Source organism: Nerophis ophidion, linkage group LG20, assembly GCF_033978795.1.
Source record: "Nerophis ophidion isolate RoL-2023_Sa linkage group LG20, RoL_Noph_v1.0, whole genome shotgun sequence".
NCBI lineage: Eukaryota > Metazoa > Chordata > Actinopteri > Syngnathiformes > Syngnathidae > Nerophis > Nerophis ophidion.
In genome coordinates this window covers 45,069,304-45,086,482 of record NC_084630.1, presented here as the reverse complement: position 1 = coordinate 45,086,482, position 17,179 = coordinate 45,069,304, and the positions used below count along the sequence as shown (strand labels likewise).

Below are 17,179 nucleotides of genomic sequence, written 5' to 3'. Positions count from 1 at the left end.
TAGACACTTGCATAATGTGTTGTCTTCATTATAACACTTATAAAAGACTTTTAAAGTCATGTTGACAGTAGGCTAACATAGATACTTACATATTGTGTTGTCTTCATTATAACACTTATACAAGACTTTTAAAGTCATTTTGACAGTAGGCTAATGTAGCTAAAATAGACACTTACATAATGTGTTGTCATCATTATAACACTTGTATAAGGCTTTAAATGTTTTGCGGCTGCAGACAGATTTTTATCATTTATTTTTGGTCCAATATGGCTTTCAACATTTTGGGTTGCCGACTCCTGGTCTAAACAAAACAAATGTATCAATATATTTCATTTGACATTAAGTGGCCTACATTAAGAATGTATGACGCCTATGAAATTATTAACGTGGCACCATGCAGCTCCAACTTTAATGAAAGCAAATATATGGATAGCCTCACGTCCTGTAAAAGCGTGGAAGCTTTTTATTAGCTCTCCTTTTGGCAGTCTCCGCTCCCTGGCAACGACCCCTCGCTGCAAATATGGGACATGTAGTTTATGACGACATATTTCCACTCTTTCTACTTTATTTTACAGAAAACAGACTACAAGTCCCACAATGCAAGCAGCTCGAAAGTGAACGCCCCTTTAGTCACATGACATGTGGTAGCCAGCTAAGAAAAAGCCCAGTAAAGACCCGACAAAACAGTCTGTACCTTTTTTACCTTTATTCTTAGCTACCCGAAATTAATTTTGTTAAAAATGAAAGTTCTGTATTTATTTGTTGTTTGTCTCGGCACGGGGGTAATGGCCGGGAAATACTCTCGGGAGTTGAACGATCCTAAGGCAGGCGGCGGTGACGAACAGACGGTCGAATTCAGGATATCGAAGCTGAACCAAGTGTGGAACAAGGCCTTGCGGGTATGTAACTGTAATTAAATGCCAACAAATGTATACAACTTTATTCAGCTGATGCACTAGAACATGCAGCATTTAATAATAGCTCGATATTTTTTTAGGAAATGTCAAATAATTAAAAAAAACATTGTAGTTCATCCTGTACAGGACCACAGGTGAGCTGGAATCTATCCCAGTTTTTTGGGGGCAAGAGGCAAGGTACACCTGGCACAGACAGACTAATATATATATATAAAAATATGTCTAATTGACCTGACATGTATGTTCGTACATTATTTTGGAGTTGGATAATATTGATACAGTTATTGAATGAAATTTACAGCAGGTGCAGTTAAAGGGGAACTGCACTTTTATTTGGAATGTTGCCTATAGCTCACAATCATGAGAGACAAGAACACACATGTCTCATATGATAAGGTTACCATGAATTGATTAAGGTGGACCCCGACTTAAACAAGTTGAAAAACTTATTGGGGTGTTACCATTTAGTGGTCAATTGTACGGAATATGTACTGAACTTTGCAATCTACTAATAAAAGTATCAATCAATCAATCAATCTTTTTTTATTAGGATTAAAAAAGGCTTGGAAGATGCGTGTAATGGGAGTCATCCTCTTAAGCCCTGGATAAGGTTATCCAGGATAAATCCCACCTAACCTTATCCGTGTCCACACACAACAATGCCACCGCAACGCGACTTAATACGCATGCGTGGGAAATGCGCATGTGATAGTCACCTCCAGTGTTGCTTTGTGTGCAAGTTCTTAAATTTAACTTATCTGAACAATGTCTTGCGGTATTTCAGTTAACTGGAATTCAGTTTGCTGTGGGGCCCTATTGTGGTGAATAACACCTGAGACATCATAAATTAATCAAATCTTTATTTGAAATGTAATCAATGTGATAAAGAACATTTTACATCATTCAAAGATATCTGGTAAGGACACTCCTCACTCATCTGCCTTCACTTTCATTGATTTTGGTGACTTTATATACTCTGGACCTAGACGTTGCGTCCACGACATACATGGCGGACAATAACTGATACAGTCTGCTTTGCCAGTCCAAAAGCATTCCCTGTTTTCCTTAGTCCTTCCACGACGGACAGATAATACAAAGCACACGCTAACTTTTTCATCACATTCACAGGAGCTTGCATTCTCGTTGACTCTCCTTCGACAAAAGGACAAAGTATTTGGCTTAGTAGAAACACAGCTGACTTGGACATTCTAAAGTTCACTTGCCATCTGAGAAGTGTTGTATCCCAAATAGCTGCAATCGCTTTCTATTAAAGGGGAACATTATCACAATTTCAAAAGGTTAAAACCAATAAAATTCAGTTCACAGTGGCTTATTTTATTTTTCGAAGTTTTTTTCAAAATTTTACCCATCATGGAATATCCCGAAAAAAGGCTTTAAAGTGCCTGATTTTCGCTATTTGTAAATCCACCCGTCCATTTTCTTGTGACGTCACATAGTGATGCCAATACCAACAAACATGGCGGATAGAACAGCAAGATGTAGCAACATTAGCTGGATTCAGACTCGGATTTCAGCGGCTTAAGCGATTCAACAGATTACGCATAAAAAGAAACTGAAGCTATTGAGCGAATAGCTATTGAAGCTATTCGGCGATCGCCTTCTAACCAACGATTGCATCTTTTGACCACTGCAGCAACTTAAATCCGTCGATTGGTAAGTGTTTGTTTGGTATTAAATGTGGTGGAGGGAAAGCCTGGATGCAAATATAGCTACAAATGAGGCATAATGATGCAATATGTACATACAGCTAGCCTAAATAGCATGTTAGCATCGATTAGCTGGCAGTCATGCCGTGACCAAATATGTCTGATTAGCACATAAGTCAATAACATCAACAAAACTCACCTTTGTGATTTTGTTGACTTTATCGTTGGAAATGCATCTGCTTTGAGTGTCGCAGGATATCCACACATCTCTGTCGTAGCATCGCTATCGTCGATAAAATGTACGGAACAAACGATGGACTTTCGCATCTTTTGACACTGGAGCAACTTGAATCCGTCGATTGGTATGTGTTTGTTTGACATTAAATGTGGGTGGAGGGAAAGGCTGGATGCAAATATAGCTACAAATGAGGCATAACGGTGCAATATGTACATACCGCTAGCCTAAATAGCCTGTTAGCATCGATTATAACGGCATGCCATGCTAATCGATGCACACTTCACGTAAGTCAACTTGAATCCGTCCCTGATCGTGTTGTTACACACTCCGACAACACACCGATGAGACATGATGTCTCCAAGGTACGGAAAACAGTCGAAAAAACGGAAAATAACAGAGCTGATTTGACTTGTGTGTGTAATGTGTTTGAGAAAATGGCTGATTGCTTCCCGTTGTAACGTCACGGGTAAAAGGTCATCGCTCCGACAGTGAACAATTAAGAGGCGTTTAAATCGCCAAATTCACAACCTTTTAGAGTTCGGAAATCGGTTAAAAAAACATATGGTCTTTTTTCTGCAACACCAAGGTATATATTGACGCTTAAATAGGTCTGCTGATAATGTTCCCCTTTAAGGTATTCAACTGTGATTTCCACAAGCCTCTGTACACACTGAATGAGAAACACGGGCATGTCTGGATGACCCGCCTTCATATTTCCAGTGGTTAGGTCCGAGTTCTGAAACCGCTTTATTATGAAGCTGGCTGTGGCGCGTTCTTTCTGACGTCACTTCCTGTGTGGGCGCGGTCTTTCAGGCGTCACTTCCTCTCAAATTCAATTTGTAAACGATCAATGAGTCCATACAAAGCTAAGAGCCGGAGATTCAAGAAATACATGGTGCACTTACCTGTGTAATAATTTGGAGGAGGGGGACTTTAAATGCTGGTTTAGTGTGGCTGAAACGGGGGCTTAGGCTAAATAATTATTAGTTTAAGGGGTTACCCGGCTTAGTATAGACATGGCCTAAGACAGGGGGGTCAAACGTACGACTCGGATCAGGCCCACAAACAGGGTTTTTTTCCGGCCCGCATGATGAGTTTGTCAAGTTTAAAAATTAGCTGCTTTTTTTTTTCTTAACGAAAGAAACTACTGTTTTAAATGTGTCCACTGAATGTCACAATAGCAATTCTGTTAGGCAAGCAAACGCTTTATACCACGGCAAAGCAAAAGTTACACAGTTAAGGGAGACATTGGCTCCTCCTCCTCGACCCACATGCAACTTAAAACTTGCCGTTTAATATCTTTTGCTTCTAACACATCGTCATTTGGCACCCTTGTTGCCCCAAAATGTCTCTGTCAAACACGAGAGAAGTGAACTTAAACCTTCTGAATAGTGTTTACCTCCGTTTCTTACGTTTTGTTGAGTTAGCACTAGATTGATACATGGACATGACAAAGGATGTATTTGAGACCTACAATAGTTTACTTGTTGTGTTTTTTGTTCAATCCCAGAAAGACTGTTACTTAAAATTTGATTCTGGCTTTGTAGATACACTGAGACCAAGTCTAAGCTCATTGGGTTTTTGAAGCTGCACCAATTTTCTCAGAATTTTCAACAAACTTGAAGTGTTTTGATTAGTTGTGATTTGTACGTTGTTCTATTTTTGGCCAAAGTAAAATAAAGACAACAACCTGGAATTGTCCTTATTTTTAAGTTATCATGCCATGATTTTAACATTCTGACCCCCTAAAGCATGGGTATCAAACTCTGGCCCGCGGGCCAAATATGGCCCGCCGTGTACTTTCATTTGGCCCTTGAGGTAATATCAAATTAACATTAGAGCTGGCCCGCCGCTTTAACGCCACATTCACCGCTAATACTCATACTCGTCAACCGTCCCGATTTTCCCGGGAGACTCCCGAAGTTCAATACCCCACCCGAATTTCTCCCAATTTCCCCCCGGACAACAATGTTGGGGCTGGGCCCTAAAAACACTGATTTTGGCGTTCTCTACAATCTGTCGCCACGTCCGCTTTTACTCCATACAAACAGAGTGCTGGCCCAGTCACATAATATATGCAACTTATACACACAAACAAGTGAATGCAATGCGTACTTGGTCAACAGCCATACAGGTCACACTGAGGGTGGCTGTATAAACAACTTTTACACTGTTACAAATATGCGCCACACTGTGAACCCACACCAAACAATAATGACAAACAATTTGGGAGAACATCCACACCATAACACAACAGAACAAATACCCAGAACCACTTGCGGCACTAACTCTTCCAGGACGCTACAATATACACCCCCGTTACCACCAAACCCCGCCACCGAAAAGAGGCATTCAATTTTAATTTTTTATTTTATTTTATTTGATATGCCATTGATATTTTTTTATTATTATTTGAAACTTAATTTTACATGTCACTATAAAGTTATATAAGCCTTGCTTGTTCAATATTCAATGCGAAACTTGTTTCAGTCCCTATTAACAGGATAATTTGTTCAACCTTGGCCCACGGCTTTGTTCGGTTTTAAAACTTTGGCCCACTCTGTATTTGAGTTCGACACCCCTGCCCTAAAGAATAGATTTTCCTCCATACGGCCCCTGAGGTAAAATGAGTTTGACACCCATGCTCTTAAGACAACTAAAACCCTCCATCAACGTTTTGTATACACACTGCAAGTCTATACATAATGCATCAACATTTGTAATATGTTCAATATCTACCGTATTTTGATCATTTTACTAATTTCCGGGACTGACTTATGTTTCCGTTGCAACACACGTCCAACAATGTGTGTTCCTGCTTCTGGATACAAAACGCTTGTGTGTTGAGTGATCATGGTAGACAAACAACAAAGACAACTATTTTTGGACAATTGAGGATTAAATCAAATCAAATCAACTTTATTTATATAGCACATTTCAAATTTACCACAGGGGTAGCCTGCATTCACAACTTTATCTTGTTTTAACCTAAATGAACTGAGAATGAATCACTGCTTCTAGAAGCCTGCACAAAGAAGAGAGAGAAACGTTGGAGCAGACGGAAGCCAATAGAGTAAGGTGAAAGCAACTCGAAGCTGCAAATGTGGATTTTGGAGACAAGCTTTTTCGACATAAATGGCATGAATAAACGGCTGGCTGGAGCATACAGAAAACTGTCCATTGAGTGAGTCGAACTTTATATTGATCATGATTCACGCAGCATGTCATGCATGTTATTATAACTACAGTACATACGCTGTCTAGCTAGCTGTGTACAAACAAAACATGAAATGCAGGCTAATACTTTACAGATATGTAGAAGCTTGCTTATCTCTTGCCGTAATTAGCTTTTACGGCTATTACCAAAGCACGCCGATTTGTTACTACGTTGGAAAAAGAGTTCCTCAGGATTTGCTCTTACAATAACAATGTCGCACAGTTTTGTTATTATACAGGTTACGGAACGGAACCTTTTGTTTTCTTGCCTCATAATGATTGTGAATGATGGGCAAAATTCAAGAAAAAGGGCAGTTCCCCTTTAAAGATATGTATCGTTCCCATTTGAACTGTTCCAGTACTTATTCAATGCCTTCTCAAGCGGTGTGCAACAATACCAATTTCTGGTACTTTTGTGTGTGTTCATGTGTTTATGAGTTTCTTAATATAATAATTTTTTATGCAATGATAACTGTGCTGTCAAGTTTTTATACCTTCTTTTCTTACACTTTTGAGTGTCATTTGCAAGTGGTAAGTAAACTTTGCACGCAGTTGCAATTCCAAAATGTTAGATGGAAGCAATGTATATACTACGGTGTGTTGTCTTAATTAGGAAAGTAATCTTTGCCATTAAGTTAAATATGCCGGTCTTGTGTTTTGTTGGATCCTGCAAAGTGTTTAAACTGTACGTGTTTACTTAATACATGCATCTTAATTTTAGTTTCAATTAACACATTTGAAAGATGAAACTCAATGTAACATGTGTAATGCTAATTAGGTGCATGTATATGATATATCCAATGGAAATGAGCTTTCTCATAAGTGGAGCCCTACTGTACATTTGAGCGCCTTCTTCTTGCTTAGTTGGCATGAAAAATTGGAAAATTACCTAGAGGCAGTCTGCGACAAGTACGACTGTTTGCTCGCCAAGCAACTGGACTTTATGTCACATGCAACAAAGTGTCAAATTATGGTACGGTTTTATTTTACGTGAATTGGTACCCGGTAGTACTGATGGAATTCGGCTGGTGCCTATAAAAGTACCAAATTTGCTACCCATCCCAAGGTCTAATGTTGTCTTACGTGCTTTGACAGATGCAGTTGTCCCCTGTGAAACAAGCTGAGCTGCACAGTGACCTGAAGATACAGGAGAAGGATGAGCTGCACTGGAAGAAAATGAAAGTGGAGGGCCTGGATGAAAACGGAGAGAAAGAGGCCCAAATCCGCCGAAATTTCAATGGTATGTGTGGCTACAGAGTTCCATTCATCCATCCATTTTCTACGCTTATTCCCTTTTGGGGGCGCTGGCGCCTATTTCAGCTACAACCGGGCGGAAGGCGGGGTACACCCTGGACAAGTCGCCACCTCATCGCAGGGCCAACACAGATAGACAGACAACATTCACACACTGGGGCCAATTTCATGTGCATTATATACTGCTGTGATTAAACCATAGGCATGGCTCAGGGGTTACAGTAGGGCTGCTCGATTATGAGAAAAAAACTAATTGCGATTTTTCTCTCCAAAAGTGCGATTGCGTTTAGATTTGCGATTTTTATATTTCATCCGTAAAAATGCATTAAACTGCAAAAATAACAATTGAAGGAACACATGTTACTTTTAGACTGTCCATCAACATATTCGTTGATCACATTAGAACAATATGCAATACTTTACTTTAAAAAATATTAGGCTTAATGCAGACAGACTCCGACCTTTTGCCTACATCATGCTTTTTAAGTGAATAAATATTTGATAAAATCAGTGTTTATAATATAATGTTATAATAATATATAATAATCATAATGCAAGTAACTATTTAAAAGGATATACACTTGTATTTATTATTACTGTGGAATTGTTTCCCATTCTACTGTAATTGAAAGGTAAATAACTTTGGTGTTCTAAATAAATAAACAAACAAAAAATAAAATGGACTCATTTCTTTAAGAAAAAATATATCCTATAAAGATATAGAACATCTTAAAGTGCTTTTGCTTTCCTATTTGGTGAAATAAGGTCGGACGTTGTCTTTTCGTTCATTGCAATCACATGATCAAAACGGTATTTCCGCCATCAGTGTGTGTATGGCTGAATGTGACGTATAATGTGAAGTGCTTTGGGGTATCATAGGTTAGTAGAGGAAAATAAGTACCTTGAAGAAATAAAATACAACTAATCATTACATCCTAAACATTCACATACTTAAAACTCCAAGACATGTTGAATTCAATGGTTTTTGGACAAAATGCTGTCACCCTACCATGAGTGGGTATAGAATTACACATACATGCAAATATGTAGTCAAGTGAAGTGAATTATATTTATATAGCGCTTTTTCTCTAGTGACTCAAAGCGTTTTACATACTGAAACCCAATATCTAAGTTACATTTTTAAACCAGTGTGGGTGGCACTGGGAGCAGGTGGTTAAAGTGTCTTGCCCAAGGACATTACAAAAGTACACTTCATTCACTAACAGTGTTACAAAAAAGATCAGTTAGAATAATACATAATGTTGGATATAGAGAACATACAAACCCTTTATTTATTGAATCAAAGATACTGAAATTCCATGACATAGTGAAATTGCAAACAGCTAAAATTATACACAAAGCAAATTATAACCTGTTACCCAAGAATATACAACAATTCTTCTCAACAAAAGAGGAGAAATATAATCTTAGAGACATAACGGCATTGACTAGGATGGCAGAAGTCTGGATCGAACCTGGAACCCTCAAGTTGCTGGCACGGCCACTCCACCAAGTGAGCTATACCGTCCCATGTATAGCGCTATCCTTGTCACTACTGCTCAGCCAAGACCTATTTCGTAAACCTCATAGCATGTTGACCAGCAACAATCAGTGAAGACATTGATGTTGCAGTTCATCAGTGGTCCTTTTCTTATTTTGGCTAGATGTAACTGTGGAAGTGGATCCACAAGTGACCTCAGCACTGATCACTAGAGGTGGGGGAAATAATAGATTTTTAGATGCATCGCAATTCAGAAATTGACGATTATAAAATCGGTGAGTAAACGCCGATAATCGATTTATTTATTTTACATAAAGTAATGCAGACAGTTCTAAAATGTGTCTGACTACAGCGAGCCACCTCACCGAGAGATCCGACCAGCTCCTTTATTATAGGACACATTTCTATTAATTTAATGAATGTTGTGGGAATAAATGTCATGCTTCTTATCACAAATGCACTTTTTTTTAAAGTTGCAAGTGATAAACGCTTATTTAGTGAAACAAAAATAATTGTAAAACTGCTTCAATATACACAAGTTAAAAGAAACATTAATAATCGATATGTAATCAAATAGTAGCTCTTGAATCTTAATTGTAATCGAATCGTGACGTGCTCAAAGATTCCCACCTCTACTGATCACACACCTATGAGTCCTAACTGGACTTTGAAACATTCCTTTGCGTGAAGTACATCAACCTAGCTTTGAATAGTTGTGTTTTGCTGATGTTTTTTTTTTGCACATGACTTAAGTCACATGAATCTGTAAAATGTTTTAAAAGTAAGGAGTGCTTCTGCAGGAATCTTGTAGACCTGATTATGGGGATCACAGCTTGTGCGTGAGATACTTAACTGGTTGATGAGTAACACTACACAGTAATGTGGTGCTGAATCAGCTGCTGCAGCAACACTTAACTGGTGCTGAATAACCCGGACTGAGCCAAGTCCAACGTTTTGTTGTTTCTAAATGGGCCATAGTAAAATGACATTACACTGTTTGTTGTCATTTGTGAGTTTCACCATTGCTTATTTCTCCTAAAAAGTCACAGTTTATGGCTCTTTGCAATCTTTAATCTTTTGTTGGGTTTTAGTGGCCATCCTGACAGTTTGGAGGTTAAAGAGAATGTAAAGTACATGTGTCAAACTCCCGTTGGTATGTCATACAGCCCACAAGACCGTATGAAAATCAACATGCATCTAGCCCCAATGAGAATTTCATCAAATCAAAACCCATACCTACCTCCTCCATCAACACAAAATCTCATTAACATCTTATGTAATACATTTTAAGATGGAGGCCACAAAGGTATTAGTATGTATACAGCAGTAACCATTTTTAAAGGGTGTCACAGTACCACCAAAAGTAGCAACAATGTAATTGTAAATTACAAAAAAACTACTAACGACATATTGAAGGAGAATTACACTTTTTGGGAAGTTTGCCAGCATTCACAATCTCGATTTAGACAAGAACATATATGTTTTTCTTTCTTTATATATGCATTCTAACTTGTAATCTATGGCAAGTATGGGGTGGCTAACAATGCAGCTAATGGGAGTCATCTATTGTGCTCAAAGAGCACTGTAAAAAAACAAAAAAAACATTACCAATACTCCATTTACATGTTGTGACCGGAACATTAAACATGTATTAGCTACATTGGTATTACAAGCCAAGGAACTAGTTTTAACAGTGCCGTGATCACAGAGTGGTAACCAGCTTATCAGCTATTGACATACCTAGCTGGTAAGATGCTACATCGCCTTTGGGTTGGTGAAAGTTAATTCTAGATTCTAAATCATGCCTCTCACTTGTATAGCAGAAGGTTGTGGCCATGAACCGAGAGGTTGGTCAACTTTGACATTAGACTTAAACCTGGAGATCGTGACAAGAAACTCGTTCGCGACTACCTTTTTTGTTTTTCTTTCACCCCTTGTGAGGATTATGATTAATTCGTCATCCAAACGGGAAGACACACACATCACATCAGTTGGTATTTCAGTGAAAACGGACATTGTACAGTAAGTGATTATTGTATTATTTTTTTAGTTTGTATTTCTTGTTCACCACTTACCAATGTAGCTACTTAAAGTCAAATTTCCCCACACTAGGTGTGGTGAAATTTGTCCTCTGTATTTAATCCATCCTCTTGTTCACCCCCTGGGAGGTGAGGGGAGCAATGGGCAACAGTGGTGGCCAAGCACTGGAATAATTTTGGTGATTTAATCCCCAATTCCAACCCATGATGCGGAGTGCCTATTGGTCCCATTTTTATAGTCTTTGGTATTACTCGGCCGGGGTTTGAACTCACGACCTACCGATCTCAGGGCGGACACTCAAACACAAGGCCACTGAGTAGTTGTAGTAGTTGTTGTTGTTGACAGAAGTTTCAAAAAGGTCACATGTAAAATAGACATCCAATAGCTGGTATTCTGACACAAGACTTCTTCGGGAAAACCAGTGGTGGTGGACCAAGTTATGAAGGCTGTTTTTACAGCAAGCGGCGCGCAAACTATCTAACTTAAATCTTGATGCAAAAAGCAGATACCAGCAATTATGTTACAGACGGCATTCTACACGACAAAACCGATGTAAACTTGAAAAATCGTGTAGGTCTACAACTTCTTTGTGTGTGGCTGGTTCAATGAAATTGTTATCAAGACTCTCTCGCAAAAATATGCATTGTTTTTGCTCGGGTGAGGTTTCCTTTCAAGATTTAACTTTGCGTCTACTGATGTTTGTTGCTGTTGCACACGCCGTTTACTAGTTGCGTGTTTTTTTTCCCGTCTTTAACAGAATATACGTATAGATGTCAACTGTGTATGTGCTGCAAGCTTCATTTATGATTGTTGCCTTTGATAGAAGCTTAACTCATTTAGGTTTTGCTCACATTTGCTTTCTTTTATTTAAACACACCGAGTTGGTGCTTTTCGAAACAATCATAGCAAAAGTGTTTAAGAAATACAAATAATATCAAGATAGGGCTGGGTGATATGGCCTTTTATTAATATCTCGATATTTTTAGGCCATGTCACGATACACGATATATATCTCCATATTTTGCCTTGGCCTTGAATTAACACTTAATGCATATAATCACAGCAGTATGAGGATTTTATACGTCTACATTAAACATTCTTATTCATACTGCGTTAATATATGCTCATTTTAAACTTTCACAGAGGGAAATCACAACTAAGTCAATTTACCAAAACTGTATTTATTAAACAGTTAATAAGCAGTGGCACAGACATTCATGTCATTTCCAAAACAGAAAGTGCAAGATTGTTAAAGATATTTTAAAACAAGCTATAAGTGCACTTTTGTGAATGATTTCACCAAGAAGACATATCAAAACAACACTAAATTAACATTTACTTTTTGTACAGAACACCACTACAATAGTTAAAAACAAATGAAGTGCACTTTTGTGCATGATGTCACACAAGATATTTTAATAACTATCAAATAGAAATAGGTTCCTGCGGACCTTATTTCTTTCTGTTGTTGACTTTTTTTTTTTTTTCATACGGTGTCGATCTGGAAATAGTTGCTTCGGCATTTTGTTGGTGTGGCACCGGCCGGAGATGTTGACGTGGAGTTTCATGTAGGGCTGGGCGAGATGGCCTTTTTTTAATATCTCGATATTTTTAGGCCATATCGCCATATATACGATATACATCTCGATATTTTGCCTTGGCCTTGAATGAACACTGGATGCATAGAATCACAGCAGTATGATGATTCTATGTGTCTACATTAAAACATTCTTCTCAATACTGCATTAATATATGCTACTTTTAAACTTTCATGCAGAGAAGGAAATCACAATTAAGTCAATTGACCAAAACTGTATTTATTAAACAGTTATTAAGCAGTGGCACAAACGTTCATGTCATTTCCAAAACAGAGAGTGCAAGATTGTCAGACATTTTAAGTGTCAAATATAAATGAGCTGCATAATAGGAAATCAAATAGTATTCGTCCTTCGCTATGTGGTAGGTTACTACGGACGTTATTAAATTCTCTTCATTCTCTAGCAGGTGACTTTTCAAATGATGCTACATATTAGCAGTGATGCTACTTTTCATAGCAACGCTTGTGCCGCATGCTTCACTTATTACGGTTGTCTGGTTGACATATTTCCGCTTGAAGCCAAACCACCGCCAGACAATGGACCCCCGGCTGTTTTTCTTGGGAATTAATTCTTCCTTCATTTGCGCCTTCTTTCTCTCATATTACCACTAGCATCACAGCTAACGTTACCCAGTCTGCTACCTATCTGCTCCACGAGGGCGTATACGTATGTGACGTATGACGTGACAGTATGTGACGTGTGTAAGAAGGTGTGCCTGCTTGTCTGTGAGAAGGAGAGACAGGAAAGAGCAAGAAGAGCCTGTAATGTGATGCCGCAGCTAAAAGCAACTGCGTGAGAAGAATATTACAATATAGTCATTTTCTATATAGCACAGACACAAACCCGCAATATATTGTGTATATCGATACGCCCAGCCCTAGTTTCAAGCACTCCTCATTCTCTAGTGGGTGACTTTTCAAATGACGCTACATTAGCAGTGCTGCTACTTTTCGTAGCAACGCTTTTGCCACTTAAATGTTCAACATGTTCCCGCTTGAAGCCAAACTACCGCTGGACCATGGATCCCGTGCTGTTTTTCTTGGTAATTAATTCTTTCTCCATTTGTTACCAGATTCACACCCTCTTTCTCTCGTATTACCACTCGCACCTCACCGTTAGCATCACAGCTAACGTTACCATGTCGCTACCTCTCTGCTCCGCTGGAGCTTGTGACATTGCACGGGACGTATGTAAGAAGGTGCGCTTGTTTTACGTCTCTGTGAGAAGGAGGGACAAGAAAGAGTGGGAAACATGCAGTGTAATGCCCGGTGCTAAAAGCAACTGTGTGAGAATGTATACTCGAATATATCGATATAGTCACTTTCTATATCGCACAGAGGCAAACATGATATATGGAGTACATCGATATATCGCCGAGCCCTATATCAAGATAATAATTAAATGGGAAATACTAACTGTTAAAAGTGTATCAAACAAACCTTTAATGAATTGTTCACTGCAAACTCATTCTTTGATTTTTCGTCTTAGTTTCCACAAATCTTGCATTTTTCCGACCTTTTTAATGACCTCTCGAGGAACTCTGATGAAACAATTATCCTTTCCGCGATTTGAGTGGTTTCTACAGCTGAAACCAACAAAAGTATAGGGCATTTTGTCCTCAGGAAAGGCTAAATGATGCTTGGTACCCATTGAAAACAGAGCTAGCTTGACCACCACCATGTGACGTCAGTAACATCCCAGCAATAGAGGGTTCCTGCTTGTCACAGGTCATAGATACGTACCCGCAGATTGTATTACACACTCACGAATCTGGGTGCGCTCGCCCAAATCATACATGGCAAAAGTGTTGCAAAAGTCATTTCTAAGTAGACAGCCTATCTAGGGTTCTTTCTAATTAGAGACAGACAACTTAAAACACGTGCAAGGATCTAAAACACCCGTACGTAAATCTAAAACACACGTACGCGGATCTGATTACACACACTTTAGACTGATATACAGACACATTTGTACACATGCACATTAATTCGATTACATGCATAAAGATTGAGATACACGTTTGCAAATAATTTTGCTGCCATGCATATTTTGTCTAAGCAAGGAAAAGCAACCACAGATGACTGGCACCTTACACCTCTGTATAATTAAATCAGTGTACACTTACACAGGGTCCAGGAAACAATGTGAATGATTTGTCAATTAATACTGTTCCACATATTGTCTTCTCTTTTGTGTAATGGCCAAGTGCCCTCATACTTTTGTCTATCATAGTGTACACCCACCACTGATAATCAATCAACCACTACATTAGTAGGTTACCACATAACCTCATAGTTTTACCTAAACTTGGCTGTGTTTGACAGTGATTCTGGCCAAGTATGGGATGGATGGCAAAAGGGATACAAGACCTCTGGAGAGCAACTCCGTGAAGGACCATGAAATAAAAGACGGCGACGTATTTGATGATCCAAAGCTGGACAAACTTTGGAACAAGGTGTGTATTGTGTTTGACACTTTGTAAGCTGCATTAACACCATCTGGATTTAAGGCTAGTGTCATCTTATTTGTAACTTCCGTCAGCGATCCTGTTCTGTCTCCCTGTAATGTTTGTCTGATCTTTCTTGAATGGGATTGTGCTGAAAATTTGAATTTCCCCTCGAGGATTAATAAAGAATGTCTGATTCTGATTCTGATATGGTCATGGCATTTACAAACCCCTTTTCCATTTGAGTTGGGAAATTGTGTTAAATGTAAATATAAACAGAATACAATGATTTGCAAATCATTTTTAACCCATATTCAGTTGAATATGCTACAAAGACAACATATTTGATGTTCAAACTCATAAACTTGTTTTTTTTGTGCAAATAATGATTAACTTAGAATTTCATGGCTGCAACACGTGCCAAAGTAGTTGGGAAAGGGCATGTTCACCACAGTGTTGTATCACCTTTTCTTTTGAAGACACTCAATAAATGTTTGGGAACTGAGGAAACTAATTGTTGAAGCTTTGAAAGTCGAATTCTTTCCCATTTTTGTTTTAGGTAGAGCTTCAGTCATTCAACAGTTCGGGGTCGTATTTTACGCTTCATGATGTGCCACACATTTTCGATAGGGGACAGGTCTGGACTGCAGGCGGGCCAGGAAAGTACCCGCACTCTTTGTTTACGAAGCCATGCTGTTGTAACATGTGCTGAATGTGGCTTGGCATTGTCTTGCTGAAATAAGCAGGGGCGTCCATGTAAAAGACGGCGCTTAGATGGCAGCATATGTTGTTCCAAAACCTGTATGTACCTTTCAGCATTAATGGGGCTTTCACAGATGTGTAAGTTACCCATGCTTTGGGCACTAATGCACCCCCATACCATCACAGATGCTGGCTTTTGAACTTTGCGTAGATAACAGTCTGGATGGTTCGCTTCCCCTTTGGTCCGGATGACACGATGTCGAATATTTCCAAAAACAATCTGAAATGTGGCCTCGTCAGACCACAGAACACTTTTCCACTTTGCATCAGTCCATCTTAGATGATCTTAGACCCAGAGAAGCTGGTGGCGTTTCTGGATGTTTTTGATAAATGGCTTTCGCTTTGCATAGTAGAACTTTAACTTGCACTTACAGATGTAGCGGCGAAATGTATTTAGTGACAGTGGTTTTCTGAAGTGTTCCTGAGCCCAAGTGGTGATATCCTTTAGAGCAAGGGTCGGCTACCTTTACCACTCAAAGAGCCATTTCGACCCGTTTCACAAAATGAGGAAGACAATGTGAGCCGCAACTATTCTTGCCAATATCTGCTGGTGGTCACCCAGATGACAAGAATAAGGGCATGCTATGAAGCCATTGCCTTAAACACCTTCTACAACATGTACAAACTGCTTGCCAGTCCAGCAACATGTTGTGAGAGGTTTCCACAGATGCACGCACACGACTGGAAGGCATACTGGGTGACACAGAGTACACTGACGGTTGTGATATCAACAACTTTAAAACTCCTACTAATATGTGCCACATTGTGAACCCACACAAAATAAGAATGACAAACACATTTCGGGAGAAAATCCTCACAGTAACACAACATAAACGCAACACAACATATACCCAGAATCCTTTGCATCCATGATACTTCCTGACTATGTTATACACCCCGCGAGCCCCAAACCCCGCCCACCTCAACCACGCAGGGATGGGGGGGGGGGGGATTTGGTGCTCGCGGGGTGTATAACATAGTCAGGGAGTTTCATGGATGCAAAGGATTCTGGGTATTTGTTGTGTTGTTTTTATGTTGTGTTACTATGAGGATTTTCTCCCGAAATGTGTTTGTCATTCTTCTTTTGTGTGGGTTCATAATGTGGCGCATATTAGTAGGAGTGTTAAAGTTGTTTATATCACAACCGTCAGTGTACTCTGTGTCACCCAGTATGCCTTGCAATCTCATACATGTGCCGTTAGAATGAGCGAAATGCATGTGTCCGGTCGGCACGCAAATAGCATTCCGTGAATGGCGGGCGCGATGACGTTCAAGAGGACGTTAAGAGTAATATCATCACGGCACGCCCTTAATATTGTAGTCCGAGTGAAAATTGGAGAACGTTGACTCCGAGTGATGTCCAGGAGAGGCATTGAATTCCGGAATCTCCCCGCAACAATCCGGGGGGTCGGCGATTGTGCAGCTGAGCCGCATCAGAGTTGCCAAATAGCCGCGGGTTGCCGACCCCTGCTTTAGAGATTGATGTCAGTTTTTGATACAGTGCCGTCTGAGGGATCGAAGGTCACGGTCATTCAATGTT

The 17,179-nt window shown here is 39.4% G+C and overlaps 1 protein-coding gene across 2 annotated transcripts in view; it reads left to right on the top strand.

Annotated features, from left to right (window-relative positions):
• Positions 1 to 617: 617 nt before the first annotated feature.
• The window catches only part of lrpap1 (low density lipoprotein receptor-related protein associated protein 1), a 43,241-nt gene continuing 26,679 nt past the window's right edge, over positions 618 to 17,179 (top strand). The window contains exons 1-3 of one of the 2 annotated variants that reach the window (XM_061881370.1): positions 618 to 899; positions 7,134 to 7,278; positions 14,756 to 14,886. In XM_061881370.1, the coding sequence (XP_061737354.1) occupies positions 741 to 899; positions 7,134 to 7,278; positions 14,756 to 14,886 (435 nt within the window). In that variant the 5' untranslated portion in view covers positions 618 to 740. The remainder of the gene's footprint in view (positions 900 to 7,133; positions 7,279 to 14,755; positions 14,887 to 17,179) is intronic. The other variant, XM_061881368.1, reaches the window with a different exon arrangement.